This window comes from Camelina sativa, chromosome 12 (genome assembly GCF_030686135.1).
Source record: "Camelina sativa cultivar CO46 ecotype springtype chromosome 12, ASM3068613v1".
NCBI classification, from domain to species: domain Eukaryota; kingdom Viridiplantae; phylum Streptophyta; class Magnoliopsida; order Brassicales; family Brassicaceae; genus Camelina; species Camelina sativa.
Genome location: NC_141891.1, coordinates 18447509 through 18468890, shown reverse-complemented (window position 1 = coordinate 18468890; position 21382 = coordinate 18447509). Strand labels below are relative to the sequence as shown.

Below are 21382 nucleotides of genomic sequence, written 5' to 3'. Positions count from 1 at the left end.
TTTCAAAAAAATATGGGGCAACAACCAACGGATTTGTAGACCGCATTAAATAAATGATTTTTTAATAAATTTTTTAATATTAAACTATACTATATATATACACGTATCTATGCAACTCCTTTATCAAAACATACATACTATCTCTCCCCTCTCTTCCTCTCTCTCCCTCGTATCTCTCCCCTCTCTCCCTCGTATCTCTCCCCTCTCTCTCTCTCTCGATCCACTCTTTAGGTAATGTTTTTTTTTCTTTAATCACTTTCATTTTTTTCTCATTCCATAGCTTTTAGCAAAACCTAAAAATTATTTCTACCCTCTCATTCTTTCTCAATTTCATTATACTTCATTTAGGTAAAGTTTTTTTTCTAATCACTCTCATATTTTTTAATTTCTTTTGATTGAAAAACTTACTCTCATATTTTTATTAAAACAATGTAATATAGGTTTTGTTTAATAAATTTTAAAATGAATTAATGAAAAATACACTTTTAAATGATTGGTTAGATTTTAAATTTATAAAAACTGATTTACAGTACAGTTTCCATGTTAATAAATAGAGTTGTAATATGTGTTTTAAGTTGAAAATTAATAAAAATAATAATCTTATTGTTCAGTAAATAATACTATTCATATATCATGGAGTCTCTATGTATTAATTATAGTGTTATTATAAAAAAATTTGTAATCCAGTTTACTTGATTTTTTAAAATTATACATGGTAGTTTAATTATATAACAATTGAACATATTCATTATGTTTCATATCATCATTATTTTTTTCCTAACTAATATATAAATATGTATATATATATATATATATATATATATGTGTATATATAACAATATATATTAGTTTGGAAGTAAAACAATATATTTAAAATTCTTATTAACAATAAAATTATTATTACTTTATGAAATATATAGTAACCGATGAATTTCATTAAATGTAGATATGTCTTCTAATCGTCGAAGAAACACAAATCCTTCTAGACAAACAAGTTCAAATCAGCCAACCAACAATTCAACTCCTCCCACGGAAACAACAGTACGGGTAAATTTTCTTTAGCTTTTTTTAAAAATTTAAAATAAAAATTATGCTTGATATAATATGTGACATTGTATTTTCGGAATGTGTAGAACAAAGACAAGTATAAATGGTCGTACATTCAGGAAAAAACATTAATTCAATTGTTCGACGAAGCAATTGCGATGAATAATTATACTCTTAAGAATCCTACTGCTATCGGTAGAGAGTATATGGTAGAAAAATTTAACCAAGCATTCAACATGAATATAAATTATGGATTCTTCAAAAACAAACTTGATGAATTCAAAAAAAGTTACAAAAGGTGGAAGGTTCTTACGCATAATACCGGAATCACGGTTGATCATGATATTTGCATCTGACTCATGGTGGAAGGATCAAGAGTTTGTAAGTATAAATAATCCTTCTACTCATCAAGATATGTTTTAAATTTTGGTATCACGAATCTAAATACTTTAAATTTATAGAGATGCAAAGTAACAAAAAAGTTGAACCAAAAGCCACCTCAATTTTGGGATGTGATGCAACGATGTTTCATATTACATGATGTTCAATCACAATCTCAACACTCTGCTCGACAAAGAAGAGAACAGTTGATGAACGAGGATGCAAATGATGAAGAGGATCATGATGACTCAGACAGCGATAGTGGTGACGTTCCACCACAAATTCCTGTGACACAAGACGAAGGAGAAGATGTGTATCATGTTACCATTGATGACGATGACACGAACCAAAATTCTGCTCGTAGAGGCCAACAACGAGGGAGGCTAAATTTGCAGTCAACCACTAGACGTGGGAGTAGTTCACAAAGATCTGGAGGAAGCTCACGAGTTTCTACTGGCAGTGGTTCACGAGGAACTCGTAGGAGACAATCTTTTGAGACAACAATACAAGACACCATTGCTGGCTATAGAGAATTCCAACGGCAAAGCTTTCAACAACTACGCCCTGGTGGTTTTGACCAAGATGATTACGATGAATTTAAAAAGGCCGAAGCGATATTTAATGATCTTGACCTTCCCAAACATACTAGATTTTATTGGGCCTGCATCAATGCACTTAAGGAGCTAGTATTTTGGCGTAAGTATTTCATTGACATAGCCTCAAGCACCGACGAGGATAAGCTACAATTGTTGGAAGCGATGACTGGTGTTTCGCGGAATAACCAAGATGTGCCAAAACAGTTAGGTGCAGGCCATTCATTTGGGAGTCCCCATTCAGGAGGTCTATCATCCAACAGTCCATCTTCTGTGGGTAATAATTTAGGAGCGCAAAATTCACCTGGTTTTAGGGGACCTGGTTATCAACAATGGGGAACACCACCAAATGCTCCACAGTGGGGCACACCGCCAAATGCTTCACATTGGGGCACACCACCAAATGCTTCACATTGGGGCACACCGCCAAATGCTCCACAGTGGGGCACACCGCCAAATGCTTCACATTGGGGAACACCGCCAAACATTCAACCATGGCAACAAACACAAAATGTTCAACAAGGCGGATCATCAGGAACGACTCCGGTAAATGTTCAGTACGGTTTTTCACTTGGTGACCAAGGTGAAAATATGAGGAATACTCAAGAAGAAAATTCACCTATCATTCAACAAACATCATCATTTGGTCTCGGTTTCACAAACTATTTTGAAAGTGGACAAATACCACAAACACCTAGACCAGGAGGTCTTTTCAATATTTGGGGAACCTCTCAAGGACCAAATGAAAGTAATCAAAGCGATGTAGGAGATGAAGATTAATTTGTTGTAATTTTGTTTTATCAATTTGTTTTTTTTTGGATCATTTAAGTTAAAATTTTATTTTAAATTTAATGTAATTTATTCTTTTAAAATAATATATGTATAATGACATGTCGTTTGTAATGAATTTCAGGCATTTCGTATATGTCAACTGCGATCACAAGGCCTCAACAATCTCAATTATGAAGAGAGAATTGAACTGTGGAATTTAGAAAATGAACAATTTGAAGAATTAGTAATTCAACCAGCTTTGACTTATTATGATCGATATTTTCAAAGGGCACCAGCGCAAACCGATGGAGGTATGGGATGGAGAAATATTTGGCGTCGACTACAACAAGATGATGCTGCTTGTCTTCAACTATTACGAATGTTACTTCCATGTTTCACATCATTGTGTAATATGTTGCAAACAGACTATGGTCTACAACCAACATTAAATGTAGGGATTGAAGAGAGTGTGGCTATGTTTCTACGGATATGTGGGCACAATGAAGTTCAAAGGGATGTTGGTTTAAGATTTGGCCGAAATCAAGAGACTGTGCAAAGAAAATTTAGGGAAATTCTTAAGGCAACAGAGTTATTAGCATGTGATTATATTAAAACTCCAACAAGACAAGAGTTGTATCGCATTCCTGAAAGACTTCAAGTAGACCGAAGATATTGGCCATATTTTAGTGGATTCGTTGGAGCTATGGATGGGACTCATGTGTGCGTCAAAGTAAAGCCTGAGTTAAAAGGAATGTATTGGAATCGGCACGATAATGCATCATTGAACATCATGGCAATATGTGATTTGAATATGTTATTCACATATATCTGGAATGGAGCACCAGGATCATGCCACGATACAGCTGTTCTGCAGATGGCACAACAAAGTGATACCGAATTTCCTTTGCCTCCATCAGATAAGTATTATCTCGTTGATTCTGGTTATCCAAACAAACAAGGATTTCTTGCTCCTTATAGATCATCACGAAATCGAGTTGTGAGATATCATATGTCCCAGTTTCATTCTGGTCCTCCTCCAAGGAATAAACATGAATTGTTCAACCAATGTCATGCATCTTTACGTTCTGTTATAGAAAGAACGTTTGGAGTTTGGAAGAAGAAGTGGAGGATACTTTCTGATTTTCCAAGATATAATGTTCAAATTCACAAAAGAGTGGTAATGGCTACAGTGGGACTACATAATTTCATCAGGATTTCAAATTTCTCGGATGCAGATTTCGCAGATGTAACAACTAAGACGAACAACAACCAAAATTTTGAGCATGATATAGGTGACATGGATGCAACAGAGATAGCAGATGGAGAAGCTATGACGCAAATAAGAGATACTATTGCAAATATGTTATGGGAAAATCAAAGTAATCGATAATTTTTTAAAAAAATTTGTATCTTTATATAGTTTAACTTTTTATCAATATGTCAAAAAAAAATTTACTTTTTGATCAACTATATTATTTAAGGTTTATAAATACAATTATTTTTATTATTAATTCATAACATACAATAATATACAAACATACTAATTATTAATAAATTTATTTATAATATATGTAATCCGCACCGCTTTTCCTTTTTTTACCATTCACAAAATTAATACTGAACCGCAAATAATTTTTTCACCAATCAAATATCATTATGTACCGCTTATTTTATATAAACCGCACTTGTCCCGCAAACCGCACGTATCGCAGTTGAACCGTACCGCACACCAAAACCGCTTTCCCCATACAACCAAAACCGCGGTCACCATTCAAACCCTTAGGGCGTGAATGGAAGCAGTTATTATGCGGTTTTCAAAACAACTTTAACAAAACCGCACAACTTCACCCAATCAGAAGAAAAAAGTTATTTTGCGTTTTTAAAAAAAAAAAACAAAAAGCGGATTCTTTAGCAGATAAATGCTTTGGACCGCATTTCAAAAAAATATGGGACAATAACCAGCGGATTTGTAGACCGCATTAAATAAATGATTTTTTTAATAAAATTTTTAATATTAAACTATACTATATATATACACGTATCTATGCAATTCCTTTATCAAAACATACATATCTCTCCCCTCTCTCCCTCTCTCCCTCGTATCTCTCCCCTCTCTCTCTCTCGATCCACTCTTTAGGTAATGTTTTTTTTTCTTTAATCACTTTCATTTTTTTTTCCATAGCTTTTAGCAAAACCTAAAAATTATTTCTACCCTCTCATTCTTTCTCAATTTCACTATACCTCATTTAGGTAAAGTTTTTTTCTAATCACTCTCATATTTTTTAATTTCTTTTGATTGAAACACTTACTCTCATATTTTTATTAAAACAATGTCATATAGGTTTTGTTTAATAAATTTTAAAATGAATTAATGAAAAATACACTTTTAAATGATTGGTTAGATTTTAAATTTATAAAAACTGATTTACAGTGCAGTTTCCATGTTAATAATAGAGTTGTAATATGTGTTTTAAGTTGAAAATTAATAAAAATAAATCTTATTGTTCAGTAAATAATACTATTGTATATGCTACTTAAATATCATAGTGGTTATTAAAATATTCATATATCATGGAGTCTCTATGTATTAATTATAGTGTTATTATAAAAAAATTTGTAATCCAGTTTACTTGATTTTTTAAAATTATACATGGTAGATTAATTATATAACAATTGAACATATTCATTATGTTTCATATCATCATTATTTTTTTCCTAACTAGTATATAAATATGTATATATATATGTATATATATATATGTATATATATATATATATATATTAGTTTGGAAGTAAAACAATATATTTAAAAGAATTCTTATTAACAATAAAATTATTATTACTTTATTAAATATATAGTAACCGATGAATTTCATTAAATGTAGATATGTCTTCTAATCGTCGAAGAAACACAAATCCTTCTAGACAAACAAGTTCAAATCAGCCAACCAAAAATTGCAGCAAATCTTAGGAAATAATAACAAACTATTTAATTGGCTAAAACTTAATTATACACAATATTCACTATATATACAATACTAAGTGTATAATATTGATAATATACATAACATAATTGTAATTTTCAACTATAAAATTAATATACAACATTTTATATCAATAACTTCAATTTGTAAATTTGGTATATTAAGATATCTAAACACGATCACATCAATTTGTAATACCAAATCACGGGTCAATACATGTTTTGTTGTATTTTTTGGCTTTACCGAATGTATAATTAACGAATTTGATATTGCACCAAACCAAAATAGTAGTACCAAACTACGAGTCGAAATCAGAGTATGATCTTAAGTAAATTAAATATATGATTTTATAAAATGTATAGAATTAATAAATTTTCTACTATTATTTTGTAACAAACAAATCCAAATTTACATAAATATTTCCTCACACTGGTAACATTATTCTACAAAATATTAACGTGTATTTATGAGTCGGGTAATAAAACGTGTAATGAGACGGGTAACGAGACGCTCAAAAATTAAATTAATATCCGATACTCGATCATTATTCATGGATAATATAATTATTATACCCTTCACCCGATCCTAAAGCTGCGGATACTTTTCTTCGGGACGGATACAAACCAAAAAACGGGTCCAATACGGGTATCGGTAGTAGTTTCCAGGCCTACCTATTAGTAGTTTAATATGAATCAAAATTCACCATATAGTACTATATTATATAACATGTAAATGAATGATACAACATAAACATAATATTAACAAACAATAAAATAAATAAAAATTCTCCGCGCTACTAGCGCGGGTTATTATCTAGTTTTAATGTTATATTGTAATCACTAATCAGTGGGTTATTGATTCTCTAACCACTCGTTTCGGCTATGAATTCTTCTAAGACTAAACGACCAACTAGTTTAATACTCCCTCCGTTCTAGTTTAACTGTCGTTTAAGGTTTTTACACACAAATTAAGAAAACTATTAAATTTTATGTTTTGCTCTTCATTAATATATTTTATAATTTTTTTATTGGTTGAAACTTTAAAACATTAGGGATAAAATTGGAATATTCATCAAACATCTGCATTGGAAATCTAAAACGACAACTAATATGACACAAAAATTAAATCCTAGAACGACAGTTAAACTAGAACGGAGGGAGTAGCATAGAGATTGCCACCCCTGTCACCCAAATAACATAAAAAATAATGTATGGTTTAAAACAATATGTGTTGTTTAATCATTAATGAAATTCGATAGTAATATTTTATACATTACTCCCTTTCTATCGACCACAAAAATACAATGATTCATTCTAGAAGGTGTGACTATGATTTCAGATCCAAAGAGTCAACCACTCGAAACTTGTGTATCTAAACATGAGGACGAGAGATCGTCTGGTGGATGGAAAAATAACTAAAATGATTGACAATAATATTGGTCCTCTAGAAACAAATTACATCAAATCAATAGGTCAATACTCTGCCACCTGTATAACATGTTTAATGACATATTATAATCCAAAATATCCATTTTCTTTAAATACTAACAATCATTCCTAAAACCTCTGAAACTTCAAGACTTCATCAACACAAGAGAAACAAAGAGAAAGACAGAGTAAAAGATGTGCAAAGGAGTTGAGAAAGAAGAAGAGAGAAGAAGCGACGACGGAGGATGCCGGAGACTCTGCACGGAGAGCCCCAAAGCTCCGGTGAGATGTGAGCTTTGCGACAAGAACGCAACCGTGTATTGTGAGGCAGACGCGGCTTTTCTTTGTAGGAAATGCGACACATGGGTCCATTCTGCTAATTTTCTTGCTCGGAGACATCTCCGGAGCGTGATATGCTCGACCTGTCGGAAGTTAACTCGTCGTTTCCTTGTCGGAGATAATTTTAATGTCGCTTTACCGGAGATAAGGACAATGGCACGAGGTGAAGATGAAGAAGATAGTACTGATCACAAAGTCCCCTTTGTTTTTCTCTAATTTTTTTTGTTCTCTCGTAGTTTAAATTAAATCTTGATAGGGTTTCTGTAATAATTTTTATTTTTCTAAAGAAATTGTTGGGAAATTACATTCTTAAGCTTAAAAGTTAGATATTGCTCAATCATTCTTAATCAATTTCCTAAGTTTGTTTTTTGGCTGCATAACCACTTTCTCTGAAGAATTTGCTTCGTCATAAAACACATAGATTAAGACAAAATAGTAACAATGATACGGTCCCAATAGTAAGCTTTAATTTTAAGAAATAAAAAAAACTATGGCAAACATAAATCTGCCTTTATTCTTTGGTTTTATTTCTCTTAAAAAAAGAAAACAATAAAACGTTACAAATTACAATCAAGTGAAAATGGACAAGTAGAGAGAGTGGTCCAAAGACAAACAAAACAGAATTTTTTTTTTTTTCTATTATTAACATTTTAATTGAGATTAAAGAACTGTATGTAAGAACTAGGCAATGACACTTTCTTGGTTTCTTGATACTCTTGTTTGGTTTCTTAATTCGGTCTGATCGTTCTCGTCGCTGTGATCGGTAGTTTCTTTGGTCCCATAAAAAACCGAGGAAATACTCTAGTAAAAAGAGCAACTTTGAGGGGAGATTTTTTGGTGATTTCAGGGTTTTATAGTTTGATCTTGTAGTTTTTCTCAAGAAGTTCTGTGTTACTTTACCAGCAAGAAACTGTTATTAATCTCTTGGGTGGAGTGAGATTTTTTCTTTACTTTGAGAGTTCTTCGAAGAGAAGCATCACTAGTTCACATCACCATTGATGCATCATACTCAAAATTTTCTCCTGCTTTCACAAATCTTCCTTTCACCCGCTTTCTAGTATCGGCTCTCGCTTTGCGTGATGCATATCGTATTTGCTTCCCAAACCTACCAAAACAAAAAAACGTACCACAAAATATCAAAATTTATCGTTAGAGATTATGTTTCAAAAGCATGACCCTGACTCCGATTCTGTTATATATGCAAAAGCATGAACCTTGACTCTGTTTCTGATACTTACATGCGCCTTGACTTCTTTTGTTTGTATCTCTTTTTAGCCTCGTCCCTTGATTTTGGATTATAAGTAACTTCAACATTCGATTCCCATGGCGAATCTCCAATCAGAAACCCTGGCGAAATCCCGCAATCTTGGTAATCAGTGGGGCTGCTTTCTCCTGTGATGTTGGTCATCGAAAGCGACATGCTTGGAACAACATTCCCGCCGGATAAAGCAGGAAGAAAAAGAGGAGAAAGGCCAGTGTTATTATCTTCCTTAAATGAACCCTCGTACTTGTAACCCTTGGTTTGATCAGGTGATGAACATCCGATAATATCATTGCTTGCGTTAAAATTCAAAGGTGCATCATCTAAGTTAATCCCGTCGCATAGATCTAAACCAGAACTCTCCTGCATATAATATGGGATATAAATAAACAACATGAAAAAGCTGTGTTCTTTAACATTTTGTCAGACTACTTAAGCAAGACGTTACCTCTTCTATCACTTTAGGAAGTTTAGAATCCATGAAAAAGATAGAAGAATGGTCTTTGAGATTCTGAGATTGTGTAACCATGGGAGTAGATAAACCATCCCAATCGACTAACTCATTTATTTTGATGCTATCATCAAATGGAGAAACCCAATTCGTGGCCGGAGGTTCTATAACCGAAGACCAGATCTTGGTGAAATCTGATGGAGAAGGACAACCAGAGTAAGGGTTCAGATTCTGAAGTTTGTGTCCTAAACCATTGCAGTTACTTGCGGTCCAGTGACATCCTTGGCAAAGAGAAACCTTCTCGTTCATGCAATGGATTACCGTGGGCTGCAAGAAACATTTCTCGCAGAGCAAAGAGCGCGTGTGTCTTTGAGACAGAGGATTCGCTGAGTGTACATTAACGTCACAGTTTAAGCAAAGTTTAGCCAAATCGGATTTGCAGTAGATTAATGCTTTTTCGGTTCCACAATAGTCACATTGAGCCTCCATATTTCATCTAAGACAGACACACCCTAAAACTCCTGCAGCATAAAGAGATCATTAGATAAAACAAGATTTAGATCGTAACACTGCAGATACAATGTTGGTTCATGTATGTTTTATGTGTGTGTGTGTGTGTGTGTGAGATTCAATGGAGGTTAGAAGAGAAGCACTCACTAAAAAACAAACGTGTAAAATAGTATGTGAGTTACTGAGTTTCAAAGATAGAAGCGTTACAAGGGTGTGTGAGTGAGTGAGTCCAGTGGCAAGGAGATGAGAAAGAACAGAGAAGAAAGGTTTTGCTCTGTTTTTATTCTGTTTGGTGTCCAACACGTGGGGGGTATCTTTGTCACGTGTGATTCTCTTGTTCGTTAGATATTTGTCTGTCCTAATGTGGTTGACCGTACAGTTCGGAGGTTTGGTTTGATTCTTTTAGTTACTTTGTGGCTCTAATTTTAGAACACGTTTTCATTTCGCCGAGGCATAAATATCTCAGTTGTTCAAAACATCCGAGAAACAAGACTAGTCCGAAGCAAAGCTATTCCGAGTGCTCGTTTAACGTGGGTTAGGACTAATGAGTTTGCAGCATACCAGACCAGAGACGTTTGTTTTAACCGGTGGGTTATGACTTATGGTTAGTGCACTGTCCAATTTTCTCATGACCTATGTAAAAGAGCGTTAATGATGAGAGATGCTCAGAGGAATATACACTTTACGTGATTGAGAAAGCCAGCAACCATGTGCAAACAAGAAGTTGATTTTCATTTGTGTTCATCACTAAACTGCAAGATTGTTTAAGAACCTCTTAACTTATGAGATTAGATAAGTGAGCATTTTTAAGACTACAGCTCCGATTTACACTGGGAAAAGAGTCAAATAGTAGCTACGTGTGCTCATTGTTTTAACCTTTAAATTTCTTTGAGACGAAACTAATAAATTAAAGGAATTAGCAAGGCATGAATAGACAGTACTTGTTGAATGAAGTAGTAGCTTGCATTGAATTACATTAATGCTTTTACTTCGTTAAAGCGTTGTATATAACTGCAAGAAAGACAACTTCGACGAAAGATTCAACAATGAAGCTACTAATGAAATGTTCTCTAAAAACAATGGTCTCTCTCATCTATCTCAGGTCAATTTTGGTCACCACAACTATGTTATACTCCGCAACCAAAAGGTTCACATCTTCCATATGACAATTGACTGTCAGTAGAAGCTATTCAATAATTTAACAGAGTAAAAGAACTGCTTCCACCATCTGCCCAAAATCAAATTATTCATTTCTATGATTTAATAACGTATCCCCTTGCGGGATAAACAAAAAGGGAAAACAAGACCCAATGTGATTGATATAAAATATACGAGGCATTTCCAGGATCAAAGAGCAGAGGAAAAGGCAAGATGATCAGGATATACCACAACAAATATAGCGTCACAAGCCATTATACCTGAAGGAATTGTATTTATCCCTCAGAATTGGTAATGGACGCCAGAATAATAACACAAACAAACTTTCAATCGATTGGGAAAAAACAAAATAAAGGAAAATGCTCAGTGGAAGGAGAAGTCGTTTAATTAAGGAGAGCTCACGGTATAACCCACTGCTCTTCTCACACTCTTCGTGCTTTTCTCTCATCATTGCATCATCATCAAAACAATAACATAAAAGAAAAAGCCTCAGTGTGTGTAACAAAGTCAGATCATAGATTCAAAGAACCTCACTGAAATCCGCTAAGATAATTGTTTTTTTATCATCATAAGCTTTTTCATACTCCAAACAAAAAACATGAATAAACACATCCAATCCAAACCAAAAACCCTTCAAAACAAAACTTTATTCAATAATGGATTTTATAAAAAAAAAAGGATAAAGATTTTGGTATGAAAGAAAGAGGGGGGGGGGGGGGGCTAATAATAATATTCAGACAGCCAAGGGTTAATCTTCAACTACTGGGAGAAGAATCCCAGATCTGAAACTCTAGTCCATAAAATACACTTTTGTCATCACCATATCATCCTTACCCCCTTCCTTCCAACACCCATTCAAAAAACATAACAAACCTCTTTCGATAAACCCTAAAAACCAATCAACTACAGCAAACATGACAAGAAAAGAGAGAAAGATCCTATGAATTGAAGAAGACGAAAGTCACAAAAAACCATATAAATACACAACACAGACAGACACAAAAGAAACTCATCTGAAGATTAGGGTTTTACTTCCGGCGGCTACCCTACCTATACCATCATAATCTATTCTTTCAAGGTTTTCTTGGCCCAATATACTCAATGGGCCAGCTTACGTGACCCAACAAACAACTTACATTTTTATTATATAAAACGCAGTACCTTTGTCAAATTGTGCCTAGTATCAACGAAGATTCCAAAAAACAGTAATGACAAAGTTCGATCTCGTGTTCATACCTTCACCAGGAATCGGCCACCTCCGGCCAACCGTGAAGCTAGCTAAGCAACTCATCAGCAGAGACGATCGTCTCTCCATCACCTTCATCATCATCCCTCCTAGAAACGACGTCGGTGATGTAACCGCCTATATCGCATCACTCACTAGTACAAAGTCTCAAGATCGTCTCCGTTACGAAGCTATCTCCGTCGTTAAACAATCACCGAACGCTGATCTAGAGCCATCTCAGGTCTACATCGAGAGACAAAAGGCTCAAGTGAGAGATGCAGTTACTAGCATTCAAGATCCAACAAGAAAGCTGGCAGGATTCGTGGTGGACATGTTCTGTTCCTCGATGACCGATGTAGCCGACGGATTCGGAGTTCCGTGTTATATGGTCTACACATCGAACGCTACGTTTCTTGGAATCACTCTCCACGTTCAGCAAATGTACGATGAGAAGAAGTATGACGTCAGTGATTTGGATGAGTCCGTGAACGAGTTGGTGTTTCCGTGTCTGACTCGTCCTTATCCTGTGAACTGTCTCCCTCATATCCTCAGTTCAAAGGAGTGGTTTCCTTTTTTTTCAACTCTAGGTAGATCGTTTCGGAAGATGAAGGGTATTTTGGTAAATACTGTTGCTGAGCTGGAACCTCACGCTTTGAAAATGTTCCAAGGTGGTGATCTTCCTCCAGTTTATCCAGTTGGACCAGTGTTGGATCTTGAAAACGGTTCTGTCGATGCGGACGAGAAGGGATCAGAGATTTTAAGGTGGCTTGATGATCAACCGGATAAGTCTGTTGTGTTTCTCTGTTTTGGAAGCATGGGAGGTTTTACTGAGGAACAAACTAGAGAGTTAGCTGTAGCGTTAGACCGAAGCGGTCATAGGTTTCTTTGGTCGCTCCGTCGTGCATCTCCTAATATAAGGACGGACCGTCCCGGAGATTTCACTGATTTGGAGGCGGTTCTTCCGGCGGGGTTCTTGGACCGGACGTCGGATAGAGGGAAAGTGATCGGATGGGCACCACAAGCTGCGGTGCTAGCGAAACCGGCTATAGGAGGATTCGTCACTCACTGCGGGTGGAACTCGATGCTTGAGAGCTTGTGGTTCGGTGTTCCGATGGTGACGTGGCCACTTTACGCGGAACAGAAGGTTAACGCGTTCGAGATGGTGGAAGAACTGGGACTGGCGGTGGAGATACGGAAGTGCATTAGAGGAGATTTGTTGATGGTCAGTGAGATGGAGACGGTTACGGCGGAGGATATAGAGAGAGCGACCAGGTGTGTGATGGAGCAGGACAGTGATGTCAGGAAAAAAGTGACGGAGATGGCTGAGAAGTGTCGTGTTGCGTTAATGGACGGTGGATCTTCGCATTTGGCTTTGCAAAAGTTTATTCAAGACGTTACCAAAAATGTTGCTTAATTTTGGGTTAGGGACGTATTCCAACTTCCAAAGTGTTATTATGTATTTGTTTGCTATTGCTATCTATGTCTTTTGTTTGTGTTTTTTTTTTGGGGGGAATTTGTATACTAGCTACTTTGTTTTAATTACGATGTGTATGTTATCATTATGTGTTATGTTCTTTCTGTCTTGAATTTGTAGACGCAACTGTGTTCATGTAATAATGTACTTTCATTAGTACAAAGAGAAAATCTGAGCTAGTAGACGTACGGTACGTGTGTTTTTAGATTTTAGTATGTTTTGGAGAAACTTAAGTATCGACATCCGTTAGCCAATTCTCATACAGTCGTCGTTGATTCTTTTGAATTCGGATTGGCTAGAATTTAGAAGTTATCTCTCTTTTTTTTGGTTATTTGTTTTCGCTGTACTCAAAGTTGGTATCCTACCTAGATTTTAATCCGTGTACATCGGGTGAATATACTTTTTTATTATTATTTATATTTATATTATATTTGTTTGTTAAATATTGAATATTTTCCAAATAGAGATACAACTAAATTTTCCGACCATTTGTGCAGCTAATTATATTAATTTTTAAGTCGTAATATACTTTATGACTATTTGTTTGTTATATTTAGTTTGTTTAGTTTAGTTTTTGAGATTCTATTTTGATTTTAAATTATTATAACAAAAAAATAAGGGATCTAAATACATAGTAAGTCATTTATATGATATGGTTAAGTCACATTTTTCCTAATAATTTAATTATTATATACAATCTTAGTTAAATCAACTTAATTTGTATATGTCAAATATTCTAATATTAATAGTGTTGACAAATAATAAAATGAGGATTTAACCTGTGTTAGTACAAATTTAATAATATTTTATTAATTTCAACATGTCCTCTTTATAACCATCTACTATATAACCATATTATATAGTATTTTAAAAATTTTAATTTTACATATTCATAATATTTTATATTTTTATTAAATTTCTATATATTAATTATAATTTTAAAATAAATGTGAATCGAAATTCTTCTTAAGTTAAGAATCAAAACTCACTAATTTTGGAAAACAAAATAGGAATCAAATTGTTGTTTTCTTTGTTTGCAAAAGATTCAGAGATAGAATATCTTCAATACACAATAGAAGATGTGATTAAATATATAATAGTTTATGTTTCCATATTGATTCTAATGTATTTTTTAGTTGGAATTGTATGTAAAATATTTAGGAAACAAAATCTGAAATAATGCTTTTTTGAAAAAATTTTAGGGATTAAATTTGTAAATAAGAGGGGGTATTGAAGTTGACATTTTAAAGGATTTGGTAAGATTTTAATATTTTAGAATTTTGAAAGATTTCAGAGATGTTTAGGAGAATTGATTGTGTTTTAGATTTTTTTAATTTTTCTTTTTAGAAAATGAAATATGATTCTATAAGATTCTATGAGATTTTATTGGTATATTTTGTGTGATTTTAAAATATTTTGCAATACAAAAAAAAGAAAGAAAATCTGTCGAAAAAGAAAGAAAGAAGTTGTAGGAGATGAAAGACGTAAATTTGTCGAGACACCACCACAGAGCCTAAATTATGCAAGAAAGAAAAAGAAGCTTTAAGTGAGATGAAGAACAGAAGAAGAAGATGAGCAAAAGGAAGAAGAAGAAGGTGGAGGACACAATAACCAAAACAGAGTAAAGGGATAGAGAGAGAGAAGCAAACATGAATGAGAGAAAAAGAAAAGAGAAGCAAACGTGAAACAAAAAAATGTCGTGTGATGAGATACAACTTGAGGAAGAAGATGATGTGGCCATAGTTTCAGTATTAATTAGTGGGAATATGTTTTCTTGCCCATGTTTTCACGTTTGTGTGTTTAAGCATTCTCTATTGTGTAATCGGACATGAGGAGAAAATTGTCATAAGTTACTTGTGTTCTATTCTAATTTTCATTGTTTTGATAAACACTTGATTATCTCATAATTTTGACCTATCATCGTGAATGTGTTTCTACGAACATAGATGGTCTGTGGAGAGTTGCCGGAGTTGCCAGAGTTATCTGCGGAGAAAGCTTACGGAACAGAGATGGTGGTGGTTTTAGGACTGTGGTTTTTTTGTTTTGTTTTTAATGAAATCTTTTAAAATTCCACCTCAAAGGGTATGATTTTGAGAGGAGTATTTTTTAACTAAAAAGCAAAAAAAAAGTCTCAATCATTCAAAGTAGCATTCTAAAAAAAGTTATGATATATTGAATAACAAGAGATTTTAAGTTGGTTTTATAAACTATTGATTGAATAACAAGAGATTCTGGATTATTTTAAAGGATTTTATAAAAATCTTAGTTGAATAACATAGAATTTCATAAGATTTTTTAAAATTCTCAATTGAATAACAGAGGATTTTAAGAATACTTTAAAATCCTTTAAAATGTTAAGTTCAATACCTCCCTCTAAGTTTTTAAATAACTACAAATAAAAGAGTAGAAAAATGTAGTTAAAAAATGTATATATAGATTCCTACATAGCGTTGTTTGGTCTATGACTATCCTATATTCTCAAGCATAAAGACGAAATCTAAAAAGACTCAGAAATATTCAGTTTCCTATTTTAAGTGTTCCAAATACATCATATAATGTACTTTCTAATTTTCACATAATATGAAAAAAACTTAAGAATATGTCTTTTAACATTCTTAGAACACAAGTAAATGTATTACAATTTTCATAGAACAAAGTATAAAATATTTATTTTCAATTTCGTAGAAATTAAAATTCTAGATACTAAAACATAAATGACTTCTAAGTTTTGTGGATTTATTGATGGCTCTTCCTGCAATACATTTGAACCTTGGATAAGATTTGTACCATTAACCTGTAAAAACTGCATTTCCTGATACCCAAACTCCAGAACTGGTGTAGAGTATTAATAAACCTTTGATAAACAATGATCTAAGTGGATTTCCACCTATTGTGCAACTTGCACAACAAACAAACCATATCGCCGCCACACTAGTTTCCCACCGAGAAAACAACAAATAAAAGTGTTAAAAAGGCAGCTTTAAAAAGCGTAGACAATGGGATACCGTATTTTCCATGCTCAAACAAACCCTTCAGAAATGGAAAGAACAACATAACCACCACAATACATCCACAAGCCTCCACAAAACCCGACCCATCTCCTCCATGGCTACAACTCGACTGTAGTAGACGAACCAAAAACTCAGCTAGAGCGGCAAGATTCACCAACATAATAAATGTGCCGGGAATGAAATGACACGAGCTATCAAATTCAAATTTGCCTAAGTCTGATTTTGGCCCATCATCTTCTCCTTGTGATGGTTTAGACCCATCTACTGATTTGGAATCAGGCATAGTCTTTTTAGCGATTACAAACCCTACTTCCGAGATTCCAAAAAGCTTGAGTATGATATCTTGAATGCTAAATAACCAACTGCTAGTGGCTATTATTCTCCAAAGTGATTGGGAGACATACCACGATTGTACCGAAAAACCAAGTTTCATGAATTGCCATAGACTGTTGAGACAATGCATCCCAACAAGTGTCACTATTAAGCCTAGACAAGGTCCCTAAATCCCACACAAGAAAAAAAAAGATATAATTAAACTTTTTTTTCAAATTAACTTTATCAAAATAAACTAAACTATATTGAGAGAGAGAAAGGCACCTTGGGAAATAGGGTAGAGTTGTGGAGTAGGCAATAAGCAGGCAAGAGACAATAAATGAGCTCAGGGGTTGACCTTATACACATGAGAATCCAAAAATAAGCCAACCGTTGTCGGAATATTATTTTCCGGCGAAAACCGATCAACGGGCTTTGTTTGCTAAAAAGGACTTCAGTCGCTCCTGTAGCCCACCGTCGCTGTTGGACTATCGTCTCTAGTCCTACCGATGGCGTAGATCCAAGAAACGCAGGTGGATCCGGAGAAATGAATGAGCTAGTCCATCCTTTCATATGGATTCCAATACTTGTCTTTATATCATCTCCCACTGAACCGTATAACCAACCAAGCTGCACGATTTATAAAGAAAAACACATTACTATGGGAAAAGTTCATTAAGTTCAAGGAAACGACACGTTAATATTTCGTGATATGTTTGATTTTAGAATAAACTGATTAAAATGAGAAGGTAACATTACGTTGCCCCAACTGGTATTGTACTCGTAGTGACAATGCCCCACTTCTTGAGCCGCTTCAATGAAGTTTGTAAGGCTACTTTGGGGATTTGATTTTCTTTGTAATGCATCCGTCACCGATTTCAGGAGCTCTTTAGAGGTCCCATATTTCCTCACTAGACTTTCCTCAGCCAAAAACTCACCTTAATAAAATAACAATAACAAATCTTTAATGAATTAAAAAAAAAAAAAATCTATCAGTTGATCAGGCCGATAAAAACGCACTTAAATGCTAAAGAGTGGACTTTTTCCGAAAGACTTTAATGATTTAATATATGAATAGTGAAATAACTGAATACTAGTTGAACAGTAGAATAACAAAATTATGATGAATTGAATGTTAGATGAATATATAGGAATGTTAGTAGAATAATGAAAAATGAAAGTGTGAAGAATGAAATATTTATCATCTCTTGAAACTACGTCTAAGATGAAATAGTTCGAAGAAGATACTATAAAATGAGAGATCCAAACCCTCCACATTACGACCACAAACTTATTACCAATTGTTCTAAGACGCGTTTAATGAAACTGTGGTGTTGTCGGTGATATTAAAATTGTATACTTGAGTGATATTAAAATTGTATACGGGTTTATTACAACTCAAAAAAAGTTTTGGTTGCGTATTTTGCGGTTGAAAGTAGACTTCCAAAAAAAAAGAAAAAAGAAGTTTGAGGGTTCTTTAAGAAGAAAATCATTTCAAACTAAAACTAACACTGTTGCACACCAGATTGGAAAAACAAATATTAAAAGTAAGACAATCATGAAACTAGTAAAAAGGTTAATATACATTATATGATGTTTTAAAATATTTTAAATAGAATGTTGTCGAGGAATACATGAAAATCTCTTACTTTTTCTTATTACTTACTTGTAGCAAGTGAAGAAAGACTTCCGTTGTCTTTTAAATCGTCCGTTGATAATCCGTACATAACTCTTCTAATATGGAAACATCCAGAGCCACAATATATCGGTCCTTGGATTCCCGCAACTCCTCGTCCCAAATACTAATTTTAACGTATAAACAAAGAGTAAACATGGGTCGATAAAATGACATTGAAGTGATCAAAAGTTCAAGTAAAAAATGTTAAAAGAAGGGGAGAGATTGCACCGATTGTAGGACGGAGAATTCGTTGGCGTAAGAATCATAGAACTCTTGAGGGAATTGAACGAAAGCGCAATTGTTTGAATTCTTTGCGTTTTGTAAAAACACACACATTGCTTGTCGCACCACATCTGCTTCATTGGCATACATGTCACAGTCTACGTTCAACATGTATGGTGCATTTGTCATCAACCCTGACACTCTTAACTGTTCAAATATTAGGCTCATAATTTGATTATTATAACAGCAAGCAGTCGTTAATACGTACTACTTCAATTGAATTTAAAGACATAAATATGGAATTTAATTTATATTCGATATTGCTATACTGTTATTGTGATATATATAAGTATAGTTCTCTTATACTACTATTTTACCTTCCTTGAAAGGACGTATAAATCTCTATATATATCGAAGCTCGTCATTTCTTTTGTAATCCTCATATCTAACGAAAACTCCTACTATTTCGAGGTACGTAATTTAAGTCATAATAATCAAACGTACGTATGCTGGATGAATACTATAATCTATATCTCAACCAATTAATATTGTAACCATGACAGGCCGGTCACAACTTATGTACTTACTTTGAAACTAAAGAGAGAGAGAGAAGAAATTAGATGTCTGAGATAAATCACTAACCAGAAAGTTCATGGCTCCAGTTTTGTAATGATGAAGGCAATTGGGTCTTTTCTCTCTTGAAATGTATACAAGATGAGGGACTTCTTTCTCGTCTCCCACGCCTGCCTTGTTCTCCCATACCACCTTCACATGACACATTAAACAGGATTTCAATCATCGACATAATCAAACCTTATGATCTGTCCAGAACGATAAAGTTAGACATTTAAAAAAATAAAAAAAAGTTTTGGCATATAGTTTCCTTGAATATAATAATACCTTAACTATAGTTGAATGATCATTTGGTTTTGTGTTTGAGAAAGCCTCAAAATCATCATCTGCATCCAAACAATGGGGATCTTCTGTGGCATTTTCAATTTTTCTGCATAGCTTCTCATACTCCCTCTTTATATTAATACAAAAATAAACAGAATAAATAAAATTTTCCAATATATAATATGAAAACAACATATACATAATGTTTAAATGCTAAAATAGTTACTTCAGTTTTTTTTTTATATATAATATAAAGAAACAAAGAGATGATAAAATAAAGAGAGAAACGTGGTTAATCAGAGAATGGTGATCACTTAAATTTTGTGAACAATAGTCATCGGTTCAGATGTGTTTCATCCTTTTACTTGTTCAGTTAAAATGTGTTTGTATCTCAACTCAAACTTGGCAAGGAGTGTTTCCGGTTGGACCGGCAGAACAAGCCAGTTTGTGTTTGTTTTTAAAAAATCAGGACCTTCTATTTTAAACAACCCCAAATGCCAATTAAATAATCAAACTCACCTTCGTCATTTCCCAGTCTTTAATGGATACTGAATCATCTGTTACGACCAGAGGGTTTAAGAAATATCTAAAAGGAGCTCTAACTCTGACGTTGTATTTCTTGCAGAAGGGAACCCAAATTTGGGCGAACTTAGAAGCTTCCCTAAGTGAGAAGAAAGTGTGAGGTGAACATCCATCGTCTGATACATAACACGCTAGTTTATTCGCTGGATAATTCAGAGCTAACAGCGAGAGCACAGTGTTCACAACAATAATTGGCGGCTCCCTAACGGGATCTGCCGTGGGAACGAACATATCTACTGAAGGAAGGTCATGAACCCTGAAATTAAAAGTTTGTAGGCATATTAAAAAAAAAAAAAAGGAGGAAGATAACATCGAAATGAATAATGTTTCGTAATTGTTTAAGACGAGACTGTAAAATTTTAAATATGTAAATCCTTGATTTTATTTGGATGAAATTATATGGATCAATGTTTGACTAATATTATTTTATAGGGGTTTTAATGTATATCTTCATTATTTGTAAATAAAATGGTACCTTTCATCAAGTCTATTTGGATAGGGTTTATCTTCAGCAGGGCTCCATTTTATGCAGGTAATAATCAGCCATATGAATGAGAAAATAGATTCACAGAGGAAAGCCACAAGCCAAACATTATCATTTTGGCTCATATGTAAGATTCGGTATAAGAGAAGAGAAAAAAGAAGGCCGAGAATCGTGAGATCCACAATTCTCAAAACATAGCTTTTGTGTGATATCTTTTCGCTAAGAAAAAGGAGAGAAGAGTTTGAATCCGCCATTGGAGGAGCTTGCTTGTGAGCTTTCTTGCTGTTTACGGATATGAATGTGTGTTTATATGATGTGTACTAAGTACTATAGTATATATATACACACTAATATAGAATTTGATTTGTACACAAATTTGAAGTTGAACCCATTAATATTTGTAGATATACTTAACTAGATTAGAGTAGATATGAATTACCAACAATGAAGTAAGTCGTATTGATCTAGCTTAGTCTTAATGGAAAAATGTGATGGTGTTTGGCCAGCCCACTCTATCTCTCTCAATTAGTTTGGTAAATCTAAGATTAGGTGTTTAGATTCATTAGATTAATGAG

The 21382-nt window shown here is 33.8% G+C and overlaps 4 protein-coding genes, 4 non-coding genes and 1 pseudogene across 10 annotated transcripts; 3 read left to right on the top strand and 6 right to left on the bottom strand.

The window, feature by feature from the left end:
• Positions 1–125: 125 nt before the first annotated feature.
• LOC147930708 (uncharacterized) lies at positions 126–2926 on the top strand. Its single transcript, XM_087477902.1, has 4 exons — positions 126–231; positions 947–1047; positions 1134–1428; positions 1509–2926. Exons 3-4 carry the CDS (start codon positions 1297–1299, stop codon positions 2799–2801), a joined length of 1425 nt encoding a protein of 474 aa, XP_087334028.1. The 5' UTR covers positions 126–231; positions 947–1047; positions 1134–1296; the 3' UTR covers positions 2802–2926.
• A 1934-nt stretch (positions 2927–4860) lies between these two features.
• Positions 4861–7879, top strand: LOC147930707 (B-box domain protein 30-like). Its single transcript, XM_087477901.1, has 2 exons — positions 4861–4929; positions 7355–7879. The coding sequence occupies exon 2, from the start codon at positions 7399–7401 to the stop codon at positions 7756–7758; it is 360 nt and encodes a 119-aa protein (XP_087334027.1). The 5' UTR covers positions 4861–4929; positions 7355–7398; the 3' UTR covers positions 7759–7879.
• A 158-nt stretch (positions 7880–8037) lies between these two features.
• LOC104723629 (putative zinc finger protein CONSTANS-LIKE 11) lies at positions 8038–10087 on the bottom strand. Of its 2 annotated transcripts, none has more exons than XM_087479436.1 (4): positions 9972–10087; positions 9252–9775; positions 8781–9166; positions 8038–8647 (listed from the first exon to the last, which is right to left on the bottom strand). In XM_087479436.1, exons 2-4 carry the CDS (start codon positions 9741–9743, stop codon positions 8527–8529), a joined length of 999 nt encoding a protein of 332 aa, XP_087335562.1. In that variant the 5' UTR covers positions 9744–9775; positions 9972–10087; the 3' UTR covers positions 8038–8526. The 2 variants fall into 2 exon arrangements, with proteins under 2 accessions (XP_087335562.1, XP_087335561.1); XM_087479435.1 differs by having other exon boundaries at positions 9912–10036.
• A 606-nt stretch (positions 10088–10693) lies between these two features.
• On the top strand, positions 10694–13791 carry LOC104732124 (UDP-glycosyltransferase 71B5 pseudogene; annotated as a pseudogene). Its single transcript, XR_015575160.1, has one exon. The product of XR_015575160.1 is annotated as a UDP-glycosyltransferase 71B5 pseudogene (transcript).
• LOC147930706 (small nucleolar RNA snoR80) lies at positions 11089–11215 on the bottom strand. Its single transcript, XR_015576947.1, has one exon. It is a non-coding gene; the product is annotated as a small nucleolar RNA snoR80 (small nucleolar RNA).
• On the bottom strand, positions 11281–11379 carry LOC147930705 (small nucleolar RNA Z152/R70/R12). The gene has a single exon (XR_015576961.1). It is a non-coding gene; the product is annotated as a small nucleolar RNA Z152/R70/R12 (small nucleolar RNA).
• On the bottom strand, positions 11407–11498 carry LOC147930704 (small nucleolar RNA R11/Z151). The gene has a single exon (XR_015576974.1). It is a non-coding gene; the product is annotated as a small nucleolar RNA R11/Z151 (small nucleolar RNA).
• On the bottom strand, positions 11648–11751 carry LOC147930703 (small nucleolar RNA Z157/R69/R10). The gene has a single exon (XR_015576954.1). It is a non-coding gene; the product is annotated as a small nucleolar RNA Z157/R69/R10 (small nucleolar RNA).
• Positions 13792–16215: 2424 nt separating the features above from the next.
• LOC104733636 (cellulose synthase-like protein B6) lies at positions 16216–21250 on the bottom strand. The gene is made up of 9 exons (XM_010453206.3): positions 20799–21250; positions 20261–20579; positions 19745–19870; positions 19487–19609; positions 18851–19051; positions 18611–18746; positions 17704–17882; positions 17230–17574; positions 16216–17131 (listed from the first exon to the last, which is right to left on the bottom strand). The coding sequence occupies exons 1-9, from the start codon at positions 21059–21061 to the stop codon at positions 16553–16555; spliced, it is 2271 nt and encodes a 756-aa protein (XP_010451508.2). The 5' UTR covers positions 21062–21250; the 3' UTR covers positions 16216–16552.
• Between the last annotated feature and the right edge of the window lie 132 nt (positions 21251–21382).